Source organism: Lupinus angustifolius, chromosome LG09 (genome assembly GCF_001865875.1).
Source record: "Lupinus angustifolius cultivar Tanjil chromosome LG09, LupAngTanjil_v1.0, whole genome shotgun sequence".
NCBI classification, from domain to species: domain Eukaryota; kingdom Viridiplantae; phylum Streptophyta; class Magnoliopsida; order Fabales; family Fabaceae; genus Lupinus; species Lupinus angustifolius.
In genome coordinates, this window is record NC_032017.1 from 417,433 (window position 1) to 431,839 (window position 14,407).

The 14,407-nt window shown below is 31.9% G+C and overlaps 3 protein-coding genes across 4 annotated transcripts; 1 reads left to right on the plus strand and 2 right to left on the minus strand.

The window, feature by feature from the left end:
- Window positions 45-1,847, minus strand: LOC109356392. The gene is made up of 3 exons (XM_019599719.1): window positions 1,709-1,847; window positions 1,112-1,217; window positions 45-334 (listed from the first exon to the last, which is right to left on the minus strand). The coding sequence occupies exons 1-3, from the start codon at window positions 1,745-1,747 to the stop codon at window positions 186-188; spliced, it is 294 nt and encodes a 97-aa protein (XP_019455264.1). The 5' UTR covers window positions 1,748-1,847; the 3' UTR covers window positions 45-185.
- On the minus strand, window positions 3,597-7,931 carry LOC109356968. 2 transcript variants are annotated; one of them, XM_019600634.1, is made up of 4 exons: window positions 7,613-7,931; window positions 5,148-6,710; window positions 4,607-4,748; window positions 3,597-4,461 (listed from the first exon to the last, which is right to left on the minus strand). In XM_019600634.1, exons 2-4 carry the CDS (start codon window positions 6,633-6,635, stop codon window positions 3,815-3,817), a joined length of 2,277 nt encoding a protein of 758 aa, XP_019456179.1. In that variant the 5' UTR covers window positions 6,636-6,710; window positions 7,613-7,931; the 3' UTR covers window positions 3,597-3,814. The 2 variants fall into 2 exon arrangements, with proteins under 2 accessions (XP_019456179.1, XP_019456178.1); XM_019600633.1 differs by lacking the exon at window positions 7,613-7,931 and having other exon boundaries at window positions 5,148-7,051.
- LOC109356973 (small nuclear ribonucleoprotein Sm D1-like) lies at window positions 9,245-12,340 on the plus strand. The gene is made up of 5 exons (XM_019600639.1): window positions 9,245-9,357; window positions 9,980-10,047; window positions 10,174-10,250; window positions 11,668-11,859; window positions 11,970-12,340. Exons 2-5 carry the CDS (start codon window positions 10,034-10,036, stop codon window positions 12,029-12,031), a joined length of 345 nt encoding a protein of 114 aa, XP_019456184.1. The 5' UTR covers window positions 9,245-9,357; window positions 9,980-10,033; the 3' UTR covers window positions 12,032-12,340.

The following is a 14,407-nucleotide window of genomic DNA, read 5'->3' on the forward strand; positions in this document are numbered from 1 at the left end:
ATGGAGGAATGTTGTAACTCATGGACGAAGTTCTCCCAACAATAACAAGCTTCCAAGCATAGCATAGGACCACGTACTATATATATATATATGTTTATGTTTTTGGCTTGTTGCATGAGAATTTAATGAAGTTAAGTAGAGAAAGTGAAGGAAGATATCATTTTCAATGGTTGGATATTCATTAATTAGTCGTTGGTTGAACCTTTAGAGGAATCTGATATCATCTTCTGTATCATTTCATTTGTCTCTTCTTCAGACATTCTCTTGTCTTTACTTTTGGATTCAACATATGCCTCAAAAAACTCCTTGTTTTCTTTCTCTAACTCATTCCACACTGCATATCATATCATATTATCATGTAATATACACATATATATATATACATATGCACGTGCATGGTGTGTGTTTGTGTTTGGTGGAAAAGTTTCTGAGATTAAAAATAATCATACTTCTTGTATACCCAAAAGTTCGAAACATTTTCTTTTTGGTTTCCTACATGTATCCTCGTATTGGAGGCAATCCTATCCGAGTCGGGAATATCCATATGTATGTGGGACTAATTCTCCCAGCGGACATTTTTTCCATCCACAAGACTCGAACCTGAGACCTTGCTTAAGGGGAATCAAGTATGTATCACTTGAATTGACGCTTATAGATGGTGAAGTGAATTAGGTTTAGTTTCTTTCAAATGATCTTATCTAATTTCTATTTGGTTTTGGACATCGTAGTTATATAACTAGGTCTAATATTATTCTTGTAAATTCTATGTTAACCTGGAAGTAATAAACTTTGTAAATATGTGAGTGATGTTTTATGTTTATATGTGTTTAAACAACAAAATCAATATAAATTTGCATGTATAAATAAATTATTGTTGCATGTGTCTTAGAATATTTGGATCACTAGGAATGAAATAGGGCGGCCCAATGTATATGACTCTCACTTAGTGGAGTCTGAAAAAGGTAGACGTATACAGCTTTATTCCTGCAAGCTGAAAGACTATTTTCAGGATTTAAACCAGTGATCTTAGGGTCACGAATCAACAATCTTACCGTTACGCCGAACTTATGGATCACTAGGAATGAAATGGAATAATGAAGAAAGTACATACCAGTGGATGTTATAACAGGCTTGATATTTGCATGTTTAGAGAGAGCTTCCATGCACTCTTCTTTTGTCATGTGAAAGATCAAACATTTCTCAATCAAGTGTTGGACCTAATTATTTTTATACCAACATGAAACAAAATGAGTGAACACATAAGAAAATGATATATGAATATTATAATTTTGATATCATATACCAATAATTTTTTGCACATATATTCTAGGAAATATGTATGTATAAAAGATAAAAAGAATTAAGAGATAGAGATAATCTTATATAATGTCAATTAAAATATCAAAAATTTAGTCTTTGATTAGCACATCGAAAATTCTTTGCAGATAAAGAAATATCAAGAGGGCTTCTCACTTCTCAAGCAGATCTTTCTACATCTATATATAAATGTTGGTTTATAAAAAATACGCAAGAAAAACCTTTCGAATTGTTGATTCATCACACAGATGACTTAGAACCAATAGTTATCTAATAGATTTTTCTATTTAACCAAACTCTAAAATATATAAAACAATAGATTTTTCTATTTAACCAAACTCTAAAATATATAAAACACATGGAGGTGAAACTATATACTTCTCTTACTTACCATATGAATGTATGAGGCTGAAGAAGAAGAATCTCCCATGATCCTAAAATTAAACTAGCTATGCTAGTTGCAATTAGTGATGAACTATGACTTAAAAAAGTGTAACAAAATATGAGTATAACAAATGTGGAAATGTGATATTTAGGGATCTTATGAAGAGTGAAAAGAATAAAATAAAGGACAATATATAAGAGATAGAAGGGTGAGGTAGGACCAAAAGTCCCACGTGAGAGATAAATGATAATTGGTTGAGAGAAGATTAGAGGATATTGTAAGTTACTATTCCTTGTCTTAATGCAAATGCCACTAGATAACCCCCCTCCACGTGATTTGTAGGACATGCCCACATAGAATTCCTATAAAAAAACAAACCTAGATCATTAACTTATGACACCACTTTATATAAAATACTTCAAATTATTGTGAGGTACAAGACACATCTATACTCTTGATTTTATAAATGCATATATAAATTTAAGAGGAAATACTCAGTCTCTTGCGTTTCTCGACCTTACCAATTTGGTCCATCAAAAAATGGAAAACCCAAAATCGTCCCAAAAAATTTCAAATGAATTCTTTTTAAGGTCAAATTAGTACTTATCAAGTATTATAAAACATGTTAAAAAAGACTAATTTGACTCACATTTAGGAACCATTTTGGGTTTTTTAATTTTTTAGAGATCAAACAGTTAAAATCGAAAACATGAAGAACTAAAAGAAGTATTTACTTTAAATTTGATTGAATAATGTACAATCTATAGTTTGAGTGTGACTGCATATTATTAATCTTGGATCATACAATAATTTTTTCATTGGTCTCTTTTGTTATTGTTATATAGAAGTATAAAATTGGAAAGAAATAATCCATTTGATCATTCTACACCTATGCTTTCCCTTTCCAACATCCAAAAATTGCCCATGCTTATGCAAGCTATTAATGATTGGTTAATATCAGATTCTCTCATTCATAATTGATGTTTAAATAATTGGAAAAATGCATAAAATTTCATGAACTTTATGTCTTTTGCAAGTAATTAATATAAACTATTTTTACTTTCCTAATTATCCATAAATTTTATCTATTGGTGAAATCAATTTCTTCATAAAGATAATGATAATATTAAATTATTAATAAGGTAACAAAGAAAACCAATAATAGAAATAATTCTATCATTACAACAATCCATGTTAACCAATATTGGTGGTGAGAGGAAACATAAAAGAATAAATAAATTTCATAGTTAAAATAAGGCAATATATTAATATTGTTAAAACAAAATGCACATATAATATTTTTCGCCATTAGTAATTTAATATTATTTTTATATAAAAATCAATTTCACCAAGAGTTGGAATTTAAAGAATAATTAAGAAGAAAAATAGTTAGAAATGATTACTTATAAAATTGCATAAAGTTTATCAATTTTTTCTTTAAATTATGTTGATGAGATTACTTTTCTTTTCTTTTTTTTTCTTTCAAATGCCAAAGTGTGTTATAAAGAGTATGAGGATACTACAATTCTATCAACAAAAAACAAAGGGAAAATATCATAGGCAAACTTGACTAAAGTATGATAAAAAGTGGTAGACATGTACTGTCCCAAAATAGTGTACCACTCTATGCGCTACTGCTTGTGATTTGTCAGAAAAATAATTAAAATTTTAATTTAAATATATTTTTTCAACCAATCACAAGTAGTGGCACACTTTGTGATACAACAGATGTACTCCGGATAAAAAAGTAGTTTTAAAGGGGGAAAAAGTGATTTTTAGAGAATGATCAATGATTTTACCCTAATTTTCCTCAACGGAAAACACAAGTCTCAATTCCATATACCTCTTTCCCTCTAGCTTCACAATGTAGGATGCAAAATAAAAAGAGATCATCACAACAAATCAAGTAGCACTTTCCTTTTTTATCTTTTCTTTTTTGGATACAAATGAAATACAACAATGCTCTATATAAATGAATCATTTGATCCTATATCACCTAAATCCTAATTCAAACTCTTCAACCTCTCAAAATCGACTCCGAATCAACCTCGTGAAAAATAGTCTCAAAGTCGATTCCGAATCAACCTCGTGAAAAATAGACTCAAAATCAAGCTATACATGACTACTATCCACACACATAACTACACAGTTTCGTAAATTCGCCAAGCTAACCATCTCGTTCGCAAGCTCCTCTATTAACAACTTAACTATCTCCTTAACAATAACTACAATATCCTCACGTAGTTCTGTCCACGTAATTTCCCCGTCAATCATCTTGTCTGCCGAATCCTTGCTAGCTTCCTTTTCTTGGGCAACAAGCAAGGCCCATATCTCGTCAATGATTTTCTGCCTTGGTTCGGGATTCAACCTTTTTGACACAGGCTTTTCCCGTGTTGGGATATATGAACATGGATGTAGAATCTCTAACAACCCTAAATTAATACGATCGAAGAGAAGCCGCCTTTCAGATCTCTTCCAAAGTTGCTGCTCACCGAATTTCCTTTCCAGGATTTCAAAGATGGAAGGGCTAATAGGGCATTCTGCAGAGTGCCATGTCGAAAAATATGTGAACAGACCCCTATTAGAAATACCCACCTCAGTTAAGATCTCAGAAACATAGGAGAAATCCCTACTTTTTTCGGCTCGGAATAACCCTACTAAATCTTGCTTCTCTTTGAAGTCAACTACAGATTTATCCACACAGTCTACATCACTTGAAACATTCAAATCAAACCCTTCATCATCCACTTCCGATGAATCTGAAATCAAGAAAACGAGGATGCATTTGTAAGTAATAACAATAAAAAAGAGGAGGAAAACTAGGAAATGAAACAATAATTTCAACCAAATAGGATGATATGTAGAGTGAATTATAGAACAATTTTCAACATGCTCATTACGTACCATATCCACCATCTCCAACAACCTTCGAGCATTCAGAGCTTGATGATATGTCTTCTCTAAATGCTAGATCCAGAACTGAAATTGGACTAGGTTCACACTCCTCCTCAAAGCTACCGAGGGAATCTTGAAATCCTGATGTATCCTGTAATTTAAGAACAATACAATACAACAGCATGACTTCAGCAATTATACATAACGACGGACCTTAACATTTCTGAAACAACATTAACCACGGAAAAACCGAAATACTAAGACTTTTTTTATCAAGATCGACGTGATAACTGGAATTCCCGAAAACAGATTTTACTCCAATTCGTCTTATACAGGACAACCATGCATCAATATGCACAGAACAAGGAGTCTAAACTATACATATTACCACATATTAAGAGTGAAACCCCAAAAAAATGAAACCTTGTTCAAAGTATCTAGCTTCAACATAAAAATTTATTGAATGATTTTCAATTGTCGAAATAATATCATAACAAGTTATTGAGAAACTGTGAACAATACTACTAATTCCGAGACAGAGAAATAATACCTTCTGTGTTGAAGCATACGAACTATGATTCTGAGAATCACTGTCTCTGCATTCTGTTGATTCAGTTTGCGGCTTACTTGGGTAAATATGTGATCTGCCAAGAACCTCAATCTTTGCATCAGACACCGAGCAATCAACTGATAAATTAGGAGATGCGATATTTTGCTTAGACATATCATTGTCTTCATGCTTATCGTTCTTCATTTCATCATTCATTAAGCATGTCCCGTGCAAGGTCCGATTGTCTATGAAGGTAGGAGAAGGCCGAGACCTTGACAATTGTGGAAGCATAGGTTTCTGATCGGACAAATCGTTCCCATGACATCTCTTTTTCAACTTATGTAGCCCGATACAATTCTCTTCCATATGATTATCTTCTAAACAATCGCTCCTATTGATATTTTGATACTTTGACTTCAGGGTTGGGCAAATTACGGATGCATTCTTCCTCAAACCCCAATATTTCTGAAACAAGTTATCATTAGTCATGGTTCCGTGATTATCAGCAATAACAGAAGCCGAACAAAGAGGTCTGGCCATTGTCACTTTTCTGGCAATGCTATAATTCACACCAACCTTAGATCTACTGTTCCTTCCGATTTTATCATTGCTATAACCACTTCGGTAACTAAAATTTCTTGCTCCATTTCCATGTTCAGAAATCAAAGGCAATTGGTGATAGGTACTGCCATGACAATGTAGAACAGAAGAATCGTTAGAATATAAGAATGGGGAATTGCATTGGATCTCGTTAACTGAAACATTTGAAGCAGGCTTCAGCATATCAAAACTATTACCAGATGCTTCATTCATTCTGAAAAATGAACTTGAAGCAGTATCTACAACTTCGTTTGCGACAATTTCAGTTCGTGTAGAAATTTCCTCTGAAACTTTACTAAACGATTTAGAACTCCCCTTACGAAAATCCATGTGATAGGAAGTTCTCTTCCTATCTTTCATTTCAGGATATACTCTCTTGATTATAGGACAAAATATATCTTCGAGAAGCCCATCAGCCGAATGAGAATTTTTGCAAGAACTATGAAATGAACAATATTTTAAATCGTTTCCTCGCTGCTCAACCATCCTCCGTGAACTCACACTTGTTTCAGAATTGAATGAAATAATGGCATCAGCCAAAGTTTCAGGCTTCCCGTTATCTGACAAGTACGATGCATCATCATCCAATAGCATTTGGTGCACACTTTTTTCTTTTCCGTTTCCCTTTGACGGGTTATCGTGCTCATCTCTCCTTATTGTTTTCACCACTTTTAAAGCATCCACAGATTCTTCCTTTTCACTATTACTCATTGTAAAAGAATCGTGCTGGCGAGATGGACGCTTCTTTCTAACACCGATAGAGGCAACTTTCTGACGGTATTTCTCAGAGAGAACTTTCTGCGTATTTCTAACACGAAGTTGAGGACGCACTTCATCAAGACCCATCAATCGAATAATTATACTTCTTGTTTCATGTTTGGACTCCATATTGAAATAACTATTCTACAAGATTAAATTCAGACTCTAGAACTCAAGCACGCCCTAGAAAATCGATAAAACTGCCTGCAACAAATCACAACAACTATTACAACGAATTAAAGGTGACGAATACATACTTAAAAGGATATAACAGAAAAAGGAAGCTAAAAAAGGAAACAAGTGAGAATTGAAAAATGAAAAAGAATGAAAGCAAATCCAATTTCAGCAAAAAAAAGTAAAACATCATCTAGGAAATATCATACCCTGAACCATATTCATCATTAGAACTTTCCAAAGAAATGCATATTGCAAATCATTGAAAAAAGAAACATTGCAGCATTTCGGGAGATTAATTTAAACAAGAAGCATCTCATATAAGTTGAAATTATAAGTTAACCTTTCATATTTAGTATCAAGATCAACATAAAAAATCAAAAGTATAAAAGGATGAAGAGACCAACATGGTAATTTGAACTGTGGTAATCAATAGCCAGCAAATAAACCACTATAAAGTGCTTAGGTAAACTCAATTTTTTTTTGTTACGGGGTAGTCCCTCACCTTTTGGTTAAAGAATTAATCTCTTTCGGGTCTCGTAGTTGCCTCTCCCAACAAATGTTGCTCACAGGAATCGGACTCTCGACCTTGGGGATCTAGTGGGGCCTTACACTACTAGACCAATATCTTGTTGGTAGGTAAACACAATATGATTATTAATAACAAAAACATACCAAAACATGAAATAATGAGATTTCCAACTTAAGCTAACAAGGAGACAAAATCATTCTGATCCACTATAACAAATTATTAATAACAAAAATCTTCTTTGACATAAACACAAGCAAAAGCAAGATCTCAACAAAATCATGATTTTGTGAAAATCTAAACTCAAACAAAAAAAGAAAGACAAAGATCATAATCAAGAAGAAGAAACTCATAAACTTTTTAGTCTATACAAAAATAAAGAAAAAGGGGTTAAAGAAAGAACATTCTCTTACAATTCTCTGCAAGATTATGACTTTTTTGGATTATGAGTGATACCCATAATCCAAAATCTCCATTGCATGCAAAAAAACCAATCAAAGTCTTTACCTTTTGCAAGAAAGTAATTTGGGTAATGAAAATATTGACTTGTCGCAACCAAAATATTCATTTTTTTAAATTATTTTTAAGGAAAATGAAAAGAAACATCAATTAAGTCAAGATGGATGTGGATTTTGACTCAGATGAACACACAAATGTTAAAATCCATAGGAAAATTCATTTGGGTTTGAATCAATTAAACTAATGAATAAAAAGAATTGTAATGATTGATATAATACAATAATGGAATCATAAATCATGATTATGTAGTGAGTTAGTGCTTTTATTTATTACTATTTTTTATTAACTTAATTTAATTATTTTAGTTGGTTTTGTCGCATGTGGAAATCGTGGTTAACGACACATTTTACTTGCACCATAAGGAACATCATAAAAAAATGTTTTTCTAAGGGTATTTAATCGACCTTTTAGGTAAAGAACTAATTATTTTAGTTGAATTTCTCCTAATAAGTGTTACTTTCAGGAATCGAACTATCAACCTTGAAAATCTAATAGTATCGTACACTACTAAAGCAATATCTTATCTTGTTGATGGAACAACATCACTTGATGAAATTATAAATTTCCATATAAGGAGATAACATGCATGTTGTATTTATTAATGAAAAATGATAAATTATTATTCAATTGTAATAAGAGAATAAAATATTTTCTCATATCATAACAAAACTTATTTCCTTGAATTTATTTAGTTTTTGATATGTGTTTTCTTTTTTCTTTTATAATATATTTTAAAATTAAAACTTCTTGAACGAAGAGAAATAAGACATGTGTCAAACAGTGAGTAGAGTTAAGAAGATAAATTATCTTATGATATGAAGAGATATTTTATTATCTTGTAATAATATTAAAAAATGATTTATTTATCCTATGTAAAATCTTTTACATTGACACCAGTTATAATGTTATACTTTGTTAATTAATGATTAACTTACAAGTAATATATGTTAGCATCAAAATATTTAAAATTGAATCTGAGTTCAAAAATTAGACTTATTTAATATTTAGGACTGGGTATGGATCAAACATGACCTGTATCCGTCTTGTAGTCACTCTCTCATCATATATGCATATATGTGTCTCTATTCGATTGTGTATAGAGCAATGTCACATTTTTCATCGAAAGTATCATTCAATCTCTAATTTTTTCATCATATATACATTATTAATAATATATATATACATATATTATTTTATATGTTAAAATACATATTCATGATAATAAATAATATTTAGAAGATTTTATCTAAATTGATTATGCAGTATATTTAATCGAGCTAGGTTCGCGTTCGGGTTTAAAAAACTAACTCAATCGATATTTAGTCTTAGGTTAGTTTTATGTCAAGGATCAAATCCAAATTCAAAAACTGATACGACAAGATAAGATAAGGACAATCCTTAATTCATCACAACCTGACTCATGCTGAACAATTTATATATATTTATTAAGAAGTGTTTTCTTATTAGCATTTTATATTATGTTATTATATTGTTATTTATAAAAAAACAATTTCAATTTAAAATAGTTGAACCCTAGAAAACGAACCACTTCTCTCATTTCAAATTCATTCTGCCCTAAAACCCTTCCACCGCCTACAACCACCGTTTCGTCGCCGTCTGCTACTGAAGGTAACACTAACACACTCTTCTCTTACTATCTCTTTCATTCTCTCTTCCAATTTCAACTTTTTTTGTAAATGAAAAAAATCGCTTTTTTGTTGTGTAATGTTTAATTTACGCTTAATTTGAACTTCTGATTCTCGGTGCTCATAATCAGTGGAAAATTTAAGATTTCAGCAATTCCTTTATAGGACATGTTTGGAAGCTGTGATAGTGAACAGAAAAAATGTTTATAAGAAACAATAAGGGTTAGTGTTTTTTAGGGTTAGTTTCAAGTTACAACCAAACAAGGGTGAGTATATGATTTTCCTGGTATGTGGTACACGGTACGCCGAAACCCGGTATGTGGTACACAGTATGCTGAAACCCGGTATGTGGAACACGGTACGCTGAAACCCGGTATGTGGAACACAGTACACTGCAACCCGGTACGTGAAACCCGGTACGTGGTACACGGTACGCCGCATTCCTTATGCGGTCCGGAAGGTAAGTGAGTGAACCGTGGAACTTTGGTCCAAACATACCTATAATAAGTTTGTCAAGTGATTGAGTTGGTGGTATTTACAGCTTTATCAGAATGATACTCTGTTTACAATTACCTGTTGAAATCTTTTGTTTATAATGTTCACAGTGACAGTTAGAAGGAGAATAGAGAAGGCTATAATATACTCTTCTCTTACTCACCATGAAGCTAGTCAGGTATTATGTGTCTCTTATATTATTTTAATTGTTATTATTAGCCTTATCAATGTGATTTTTTGTTTCTGTACTAGTATGTTTTTTACTTTGTGGGTTAAGATCTTAATATCGGTACTATACGAGCAGGTTTTTAATGAAGTTGAACAATGAAACTGTATCCATTGAGCTCAAGAATGGTACAATTGTTCATGGTACCATTACAGGTTTTGTTTCTTCATCTTCCCATCTTCACTTTTTTTCATGGCATTGCTAAATTGTATCTTACTTAACTTTCTCATACTTCTTAACTCAACCCCACAATGGAAGTTTAGAGTTTACTCTCATTCTCAACTCATAAACTTAGAGTATATTCTCTGTAAAAAAAAAAGACATTGAAATCCTAATCTTTCCTTTGTCCTTCATCACTACTGTTGCACTATTTCTTGGGTGGGAATTGATAATGTTTTCACTAAAGTAGAGGTAATTATGACTAAAATAGTAAAATATAATACTTGGAAGAGTAGGAAACTGTTTTTTTAGTTTGAAACTTGAGTGTAAAACAATTGGAAGGTGATCGGGATACTCTTTTTCAAACGTGTTTATACAGCCTTGCATTGCTCTACATTTCCCTTTCTTGTAGTGAGATTGGCTTAAATGATAGAGAAAATCATAAGGGGTTTTCTTTGGCCTATGGGACTAATTCATTGCGAGGACAAGATAATAGAGAGTATGGTTTAGAACAAAGTGTTTGATGATAAACCCAGAGATCTGTGCCACTCATCTGATTTATTAGAAGCTTGTTTCGGAAATTTCAAGAATATTATTCATCTACGCTAGCTGCCCGGAGGGCAACAATCCTTTCCTTGAGGCTTCCAGTCACCTCAATCACCTCCCTTCTAAGCGTAGTTCTCACGCAAGAAACTTCTCTTTCTTGTCATGGTCTGTATTTTCTTTGAATTTCCACTTCGGCAGGAGCTTGCATGATAATGAATTCACTGAACTAGAGTCCTGACTTCCTTTCCCTAATGCTTTTTACTTGATTCCATCATTCCAGTAATCTTTTCCCTAATTCAGTCAGATAGGAGAGTTTTTATTTTGTTCATGTAATTATGACTGTTCTAGAAGATTGAATCCCCTGCCCTCTAAGATATGCTTTTTTGCAATCTCATCCTCTATGCTAAGCTATCTCATTGCTGTGACTTTTTCAAGCCTTTAAATACCCGTAATTCGAGAATTGTATGTCAGTGCAGTCGAGAAAGAACAGAGCCACTTTCATAGGGACTTGCAGTAAATTTCCAAACGCTGCCAGCAACACTTATAAGTTAATACATTATAAAAACATGATTGGTATCATCTAAAATTCATTCATATTATCTGATAGGAAAAGAAAATAATAAACAATGTATCCCCATTTGAGTAATAACAGCCCAACATAATTAATGTAAAAAACAACTGAGGTTTCAACTTCTCCTTAGTATGAGTGTACTCACTGTAGTGAGTCCCTTTAACTAAATTAGGCGCATCTTTCTACTTAAACTACATAAATAGTTAATAAATTCTTGTAGCATCTTGCTCTTGCCCAATATTGCTGCTTTGAGTCAAGAAATTTCAGCATACTGATCCTGGTTTTCTTTGCCACAGGTGTCGATATCAGTATGAACACACATTTGAAAACAGTTAAACTAACTCTGAAAGGGAAGAATCCAGTTACTCTGGATCATCTAAGTGTAAGGGGTAACAACATTCGTTACTACATTCTTCCCGACAGCTTGAACCTCGAGACTTTGCTTGTTGAAGAGACACCTAGGGTCAAGCCCAAGAAAGCAACTGCTGGTACTATATATAGTTTGACTGCAAAAAAATTAATTCAGTCTTTCAGTTCATTCAATTGTTTCATAGTGACTTTTTGGTTTTAATCTGATATATTTTGATTGTATTTCCAGGGAAGGCTTTGGGACGAGGCCGTGGGCGTGGCCGCGGGCGTGGTCGTGGCCGTGGCCGTTAAGTTGCTCTTTTCATAATTTTGTGGCATGTGGTTATAAGCTATGTAGGAAGAGTATCTGAGTAGTTTAAGGAAACATCTGAGAAGTATTATCAATTTATTCCTGCAAGCTCTTTCAAGTTTTAGTGTATTACATCCTTTATGCACAAACTGATTTAAACCCGGAATTAACTTTTGGCTTATAGTTAATGAGCAGTATGCGAATTGCCGTGTGACTTATCGATAACAAAGAATGCAGTAAATAAGCCAAAGTGATGTTGATGCATAATTATTTTGCACAGATGACATTTTCCTGATGATGCAGATTCTTATTTTCATGCATGCATGTCATTGCCTACAATGTTTTGTTTTGATTGTTTCCATTGTGTTATGGTGTGTGTATATGTGTTTTTTGGCACTTGTTATTGGAATCTTTGGAACAGGTTGGAGGATACAATTTGGTATTTTGTTTTTAGAAAAAGGAATTTCAAGTTTGTTTATTTTCACACTGGAATGATGTGGTTTTTACATGTCAATTACCTATAATTTTCAAGTTTGAAGTAGACCATTCGGTAAGGAGAGTATATCAAATAAGTCAATCGAATATATAGATGAAGATGGAAGACAACAAAAACAAAGTGAGAATGATTAGGAAACATCAATATTTTAATATTGTTTGATTCATATAACGGACTCTACTTAGTGGGATTGAGGCTGAGGCATAATTGGTATTTTTGTACCAAATTTATGCAAAGATAAATAGATAAAGTGTGTGAGGAAGTAATTACAACTGAAGATTATGAACGATATGATATGATGATGACTCACATGCTAGAGGAAAAGATAATGTGAAGATCAATCAAGATTTGAATTGGATTTGATAAACAACTCCACAAAGCTAGTAAATCATTTCGAGGTTTGTGGCTGCCCCTCCTAACAAGTATCGCTCACAGAAATTGAACTATTGACTTTGGGATCAAATAGAGTCTTATACTACTAGAGCAACACCTTGTTAACACGTTAATGTTAATAACATTGTTAAGCAGATTCCTTACTAAACGCAAAACTCCTAATGATAGTCATTTGATTGAGTATTTTAACTATAAAACCTTGGATTATACAAATACGTATGTAAACTACTAAAGATTGGTCATTAGTGCTCAAGTATTAAAACTATATGCATTAATTACTAATCAAAATAAATGAAACATTCTATGATATATATAGGGAGGGAAATAAATATTTTCTAATAAAAAAGTAGGTATGATTATATAAAATCTGAAAACGTTTTTAGTTAACCATAGTTTCCTTGTTAGATTTGTATTATATAAAATCTTGCTTGCACAATCAAATGATGTAGCTAACTTGAACTCTACGTCTAGCTTATAAGATCCCATGTGTTTTTTTATCAAGATAAAGAATATTGTATATGTAAAAGAAATTAATAGTTTTGTTTTCTATATTGTATGGCAACTTCAGATTTTAAGATTACCTTTTAGCTATAAACTTGATATTATACTCTTACCAAATAACTTCTACTCTTTGGATAATGAGCTAATTTCATTTGTGATACTATAATTGTTGCTCATGATAATTATTATTTTCAGGATTTGAATTTCGATTTTATATAAAGATTTAACTTTATTCCACTATTAGACGAATACATCTTAGAAAAGTTGTATTTAAGATTTTTTTTTATAACTCTTGGTTATTTTACATTAAGATGATAGATATAGCTAATCATTTACTTAGCCACACAAAACAAAATATTTTTGTTTTGCACAAGAGTGAATCTACTATCTCACAATATATGTCACTTTATATATTTTGAATTGTGATTCAAAAAATAAATAATAATTATATTTTTAATTCAATTAACCACTTTTTCCACACATTCATCTTCTATGTTAGCAAATAAAATGAGCAAAAATATATATTGAAGAGGTGCCTTCCTCAAAATTGGGAAAGAAAACTTATTTGCCCATCTCATCAAAAGTGTATATTTTTGTGACACACAAATGTGAAGCCATGGGAGGATCATTGAATACTTGCTATAGAAGATAGCTAAAAGATTTTCTTCAAGAATGTCAAAAAAGAATATTAATTTATGTTCAAGCTAAAGCATCTATATTTTTTCAACAACAACAAAAATTACATGTAAAAATTTTATTTTTAAACTATTCTATTCTAATATTACTTCTTGAAGCCCATACATGTCCCAAAAAGTTTATATCTCCATGTTCCAAACCAATCACATTCTAACAAGTAATAAAAAAATTATTTTATGATTTTTTTCTTAATTAGTTAGTACTTTTTTATTGAATTGATACACAATGAGACACAAAATCTTAGAACTAGAAGGAAAATAGACCCTATGAAATTGTTAACTATATGAGAAAG

Excerpts from the sequence above, each read along its gene's own strand:
- LOC109356392 (XM_019599719.1), bottom strand. The coding sequence starts at position 1,747 with ATGGGAGATTCTTCTTCTTCAGCCTCATACATTCATATG. Across the intron at positions 1,218-1,708 it reads CAGCCTCATACATTCATATG|GTCCAACACTTGATTGAGAA; the intron begins GTAAGTAAGAGA and ends AAAAATAATTAG. Across the intron at positions 335-1,111 it reads GCCTGTTATAACATCCACTG|TGTGGAATGAGTTAGAGAAA; the intron begins GTATGTACTTTC and ends TATGATATGCAG.
- LOC109356968 (XM_019600634.1), bottom strand. The coding sequence starts at position 6,635 with ATGGAGTCCAAACATGAAACAAGAAGTATAATTATTCGATTGATGGGT. Across the intron at positions 4,749-5,147 it reads CGTATGCTTCAACACAGAAG|GATACATCAGGATTTCAAGA; the intron begins GTATTATTTCTC and ends CTTAAATTACAG. Across the intron at positions 4,462-4,606 it reads TGTTGGAGATGGTGGATATG|ATTCATCGGAAGTGGATGAT; the intron begins GTACGTAATGAG and ends TCTTGATTTCAG.
- LOC109356973 (XM_019600639.1), top strand. Across the intron at positions 10,251-11,667 it reads TGTTCATGGTACCATTACAG|GTGTCGATATCAGTATGAAC; the intron begins GTTTTGTTTCTT and ends TCTTTGCCACAG. Across the intron at positions 11,860-11,969 it reads GCCCAAGAAAGCAACTGCTG|GGAAGGCTTTGGGACGAGGC; the intron begins GTACTATATATA and ends TTGTATTTCCAG.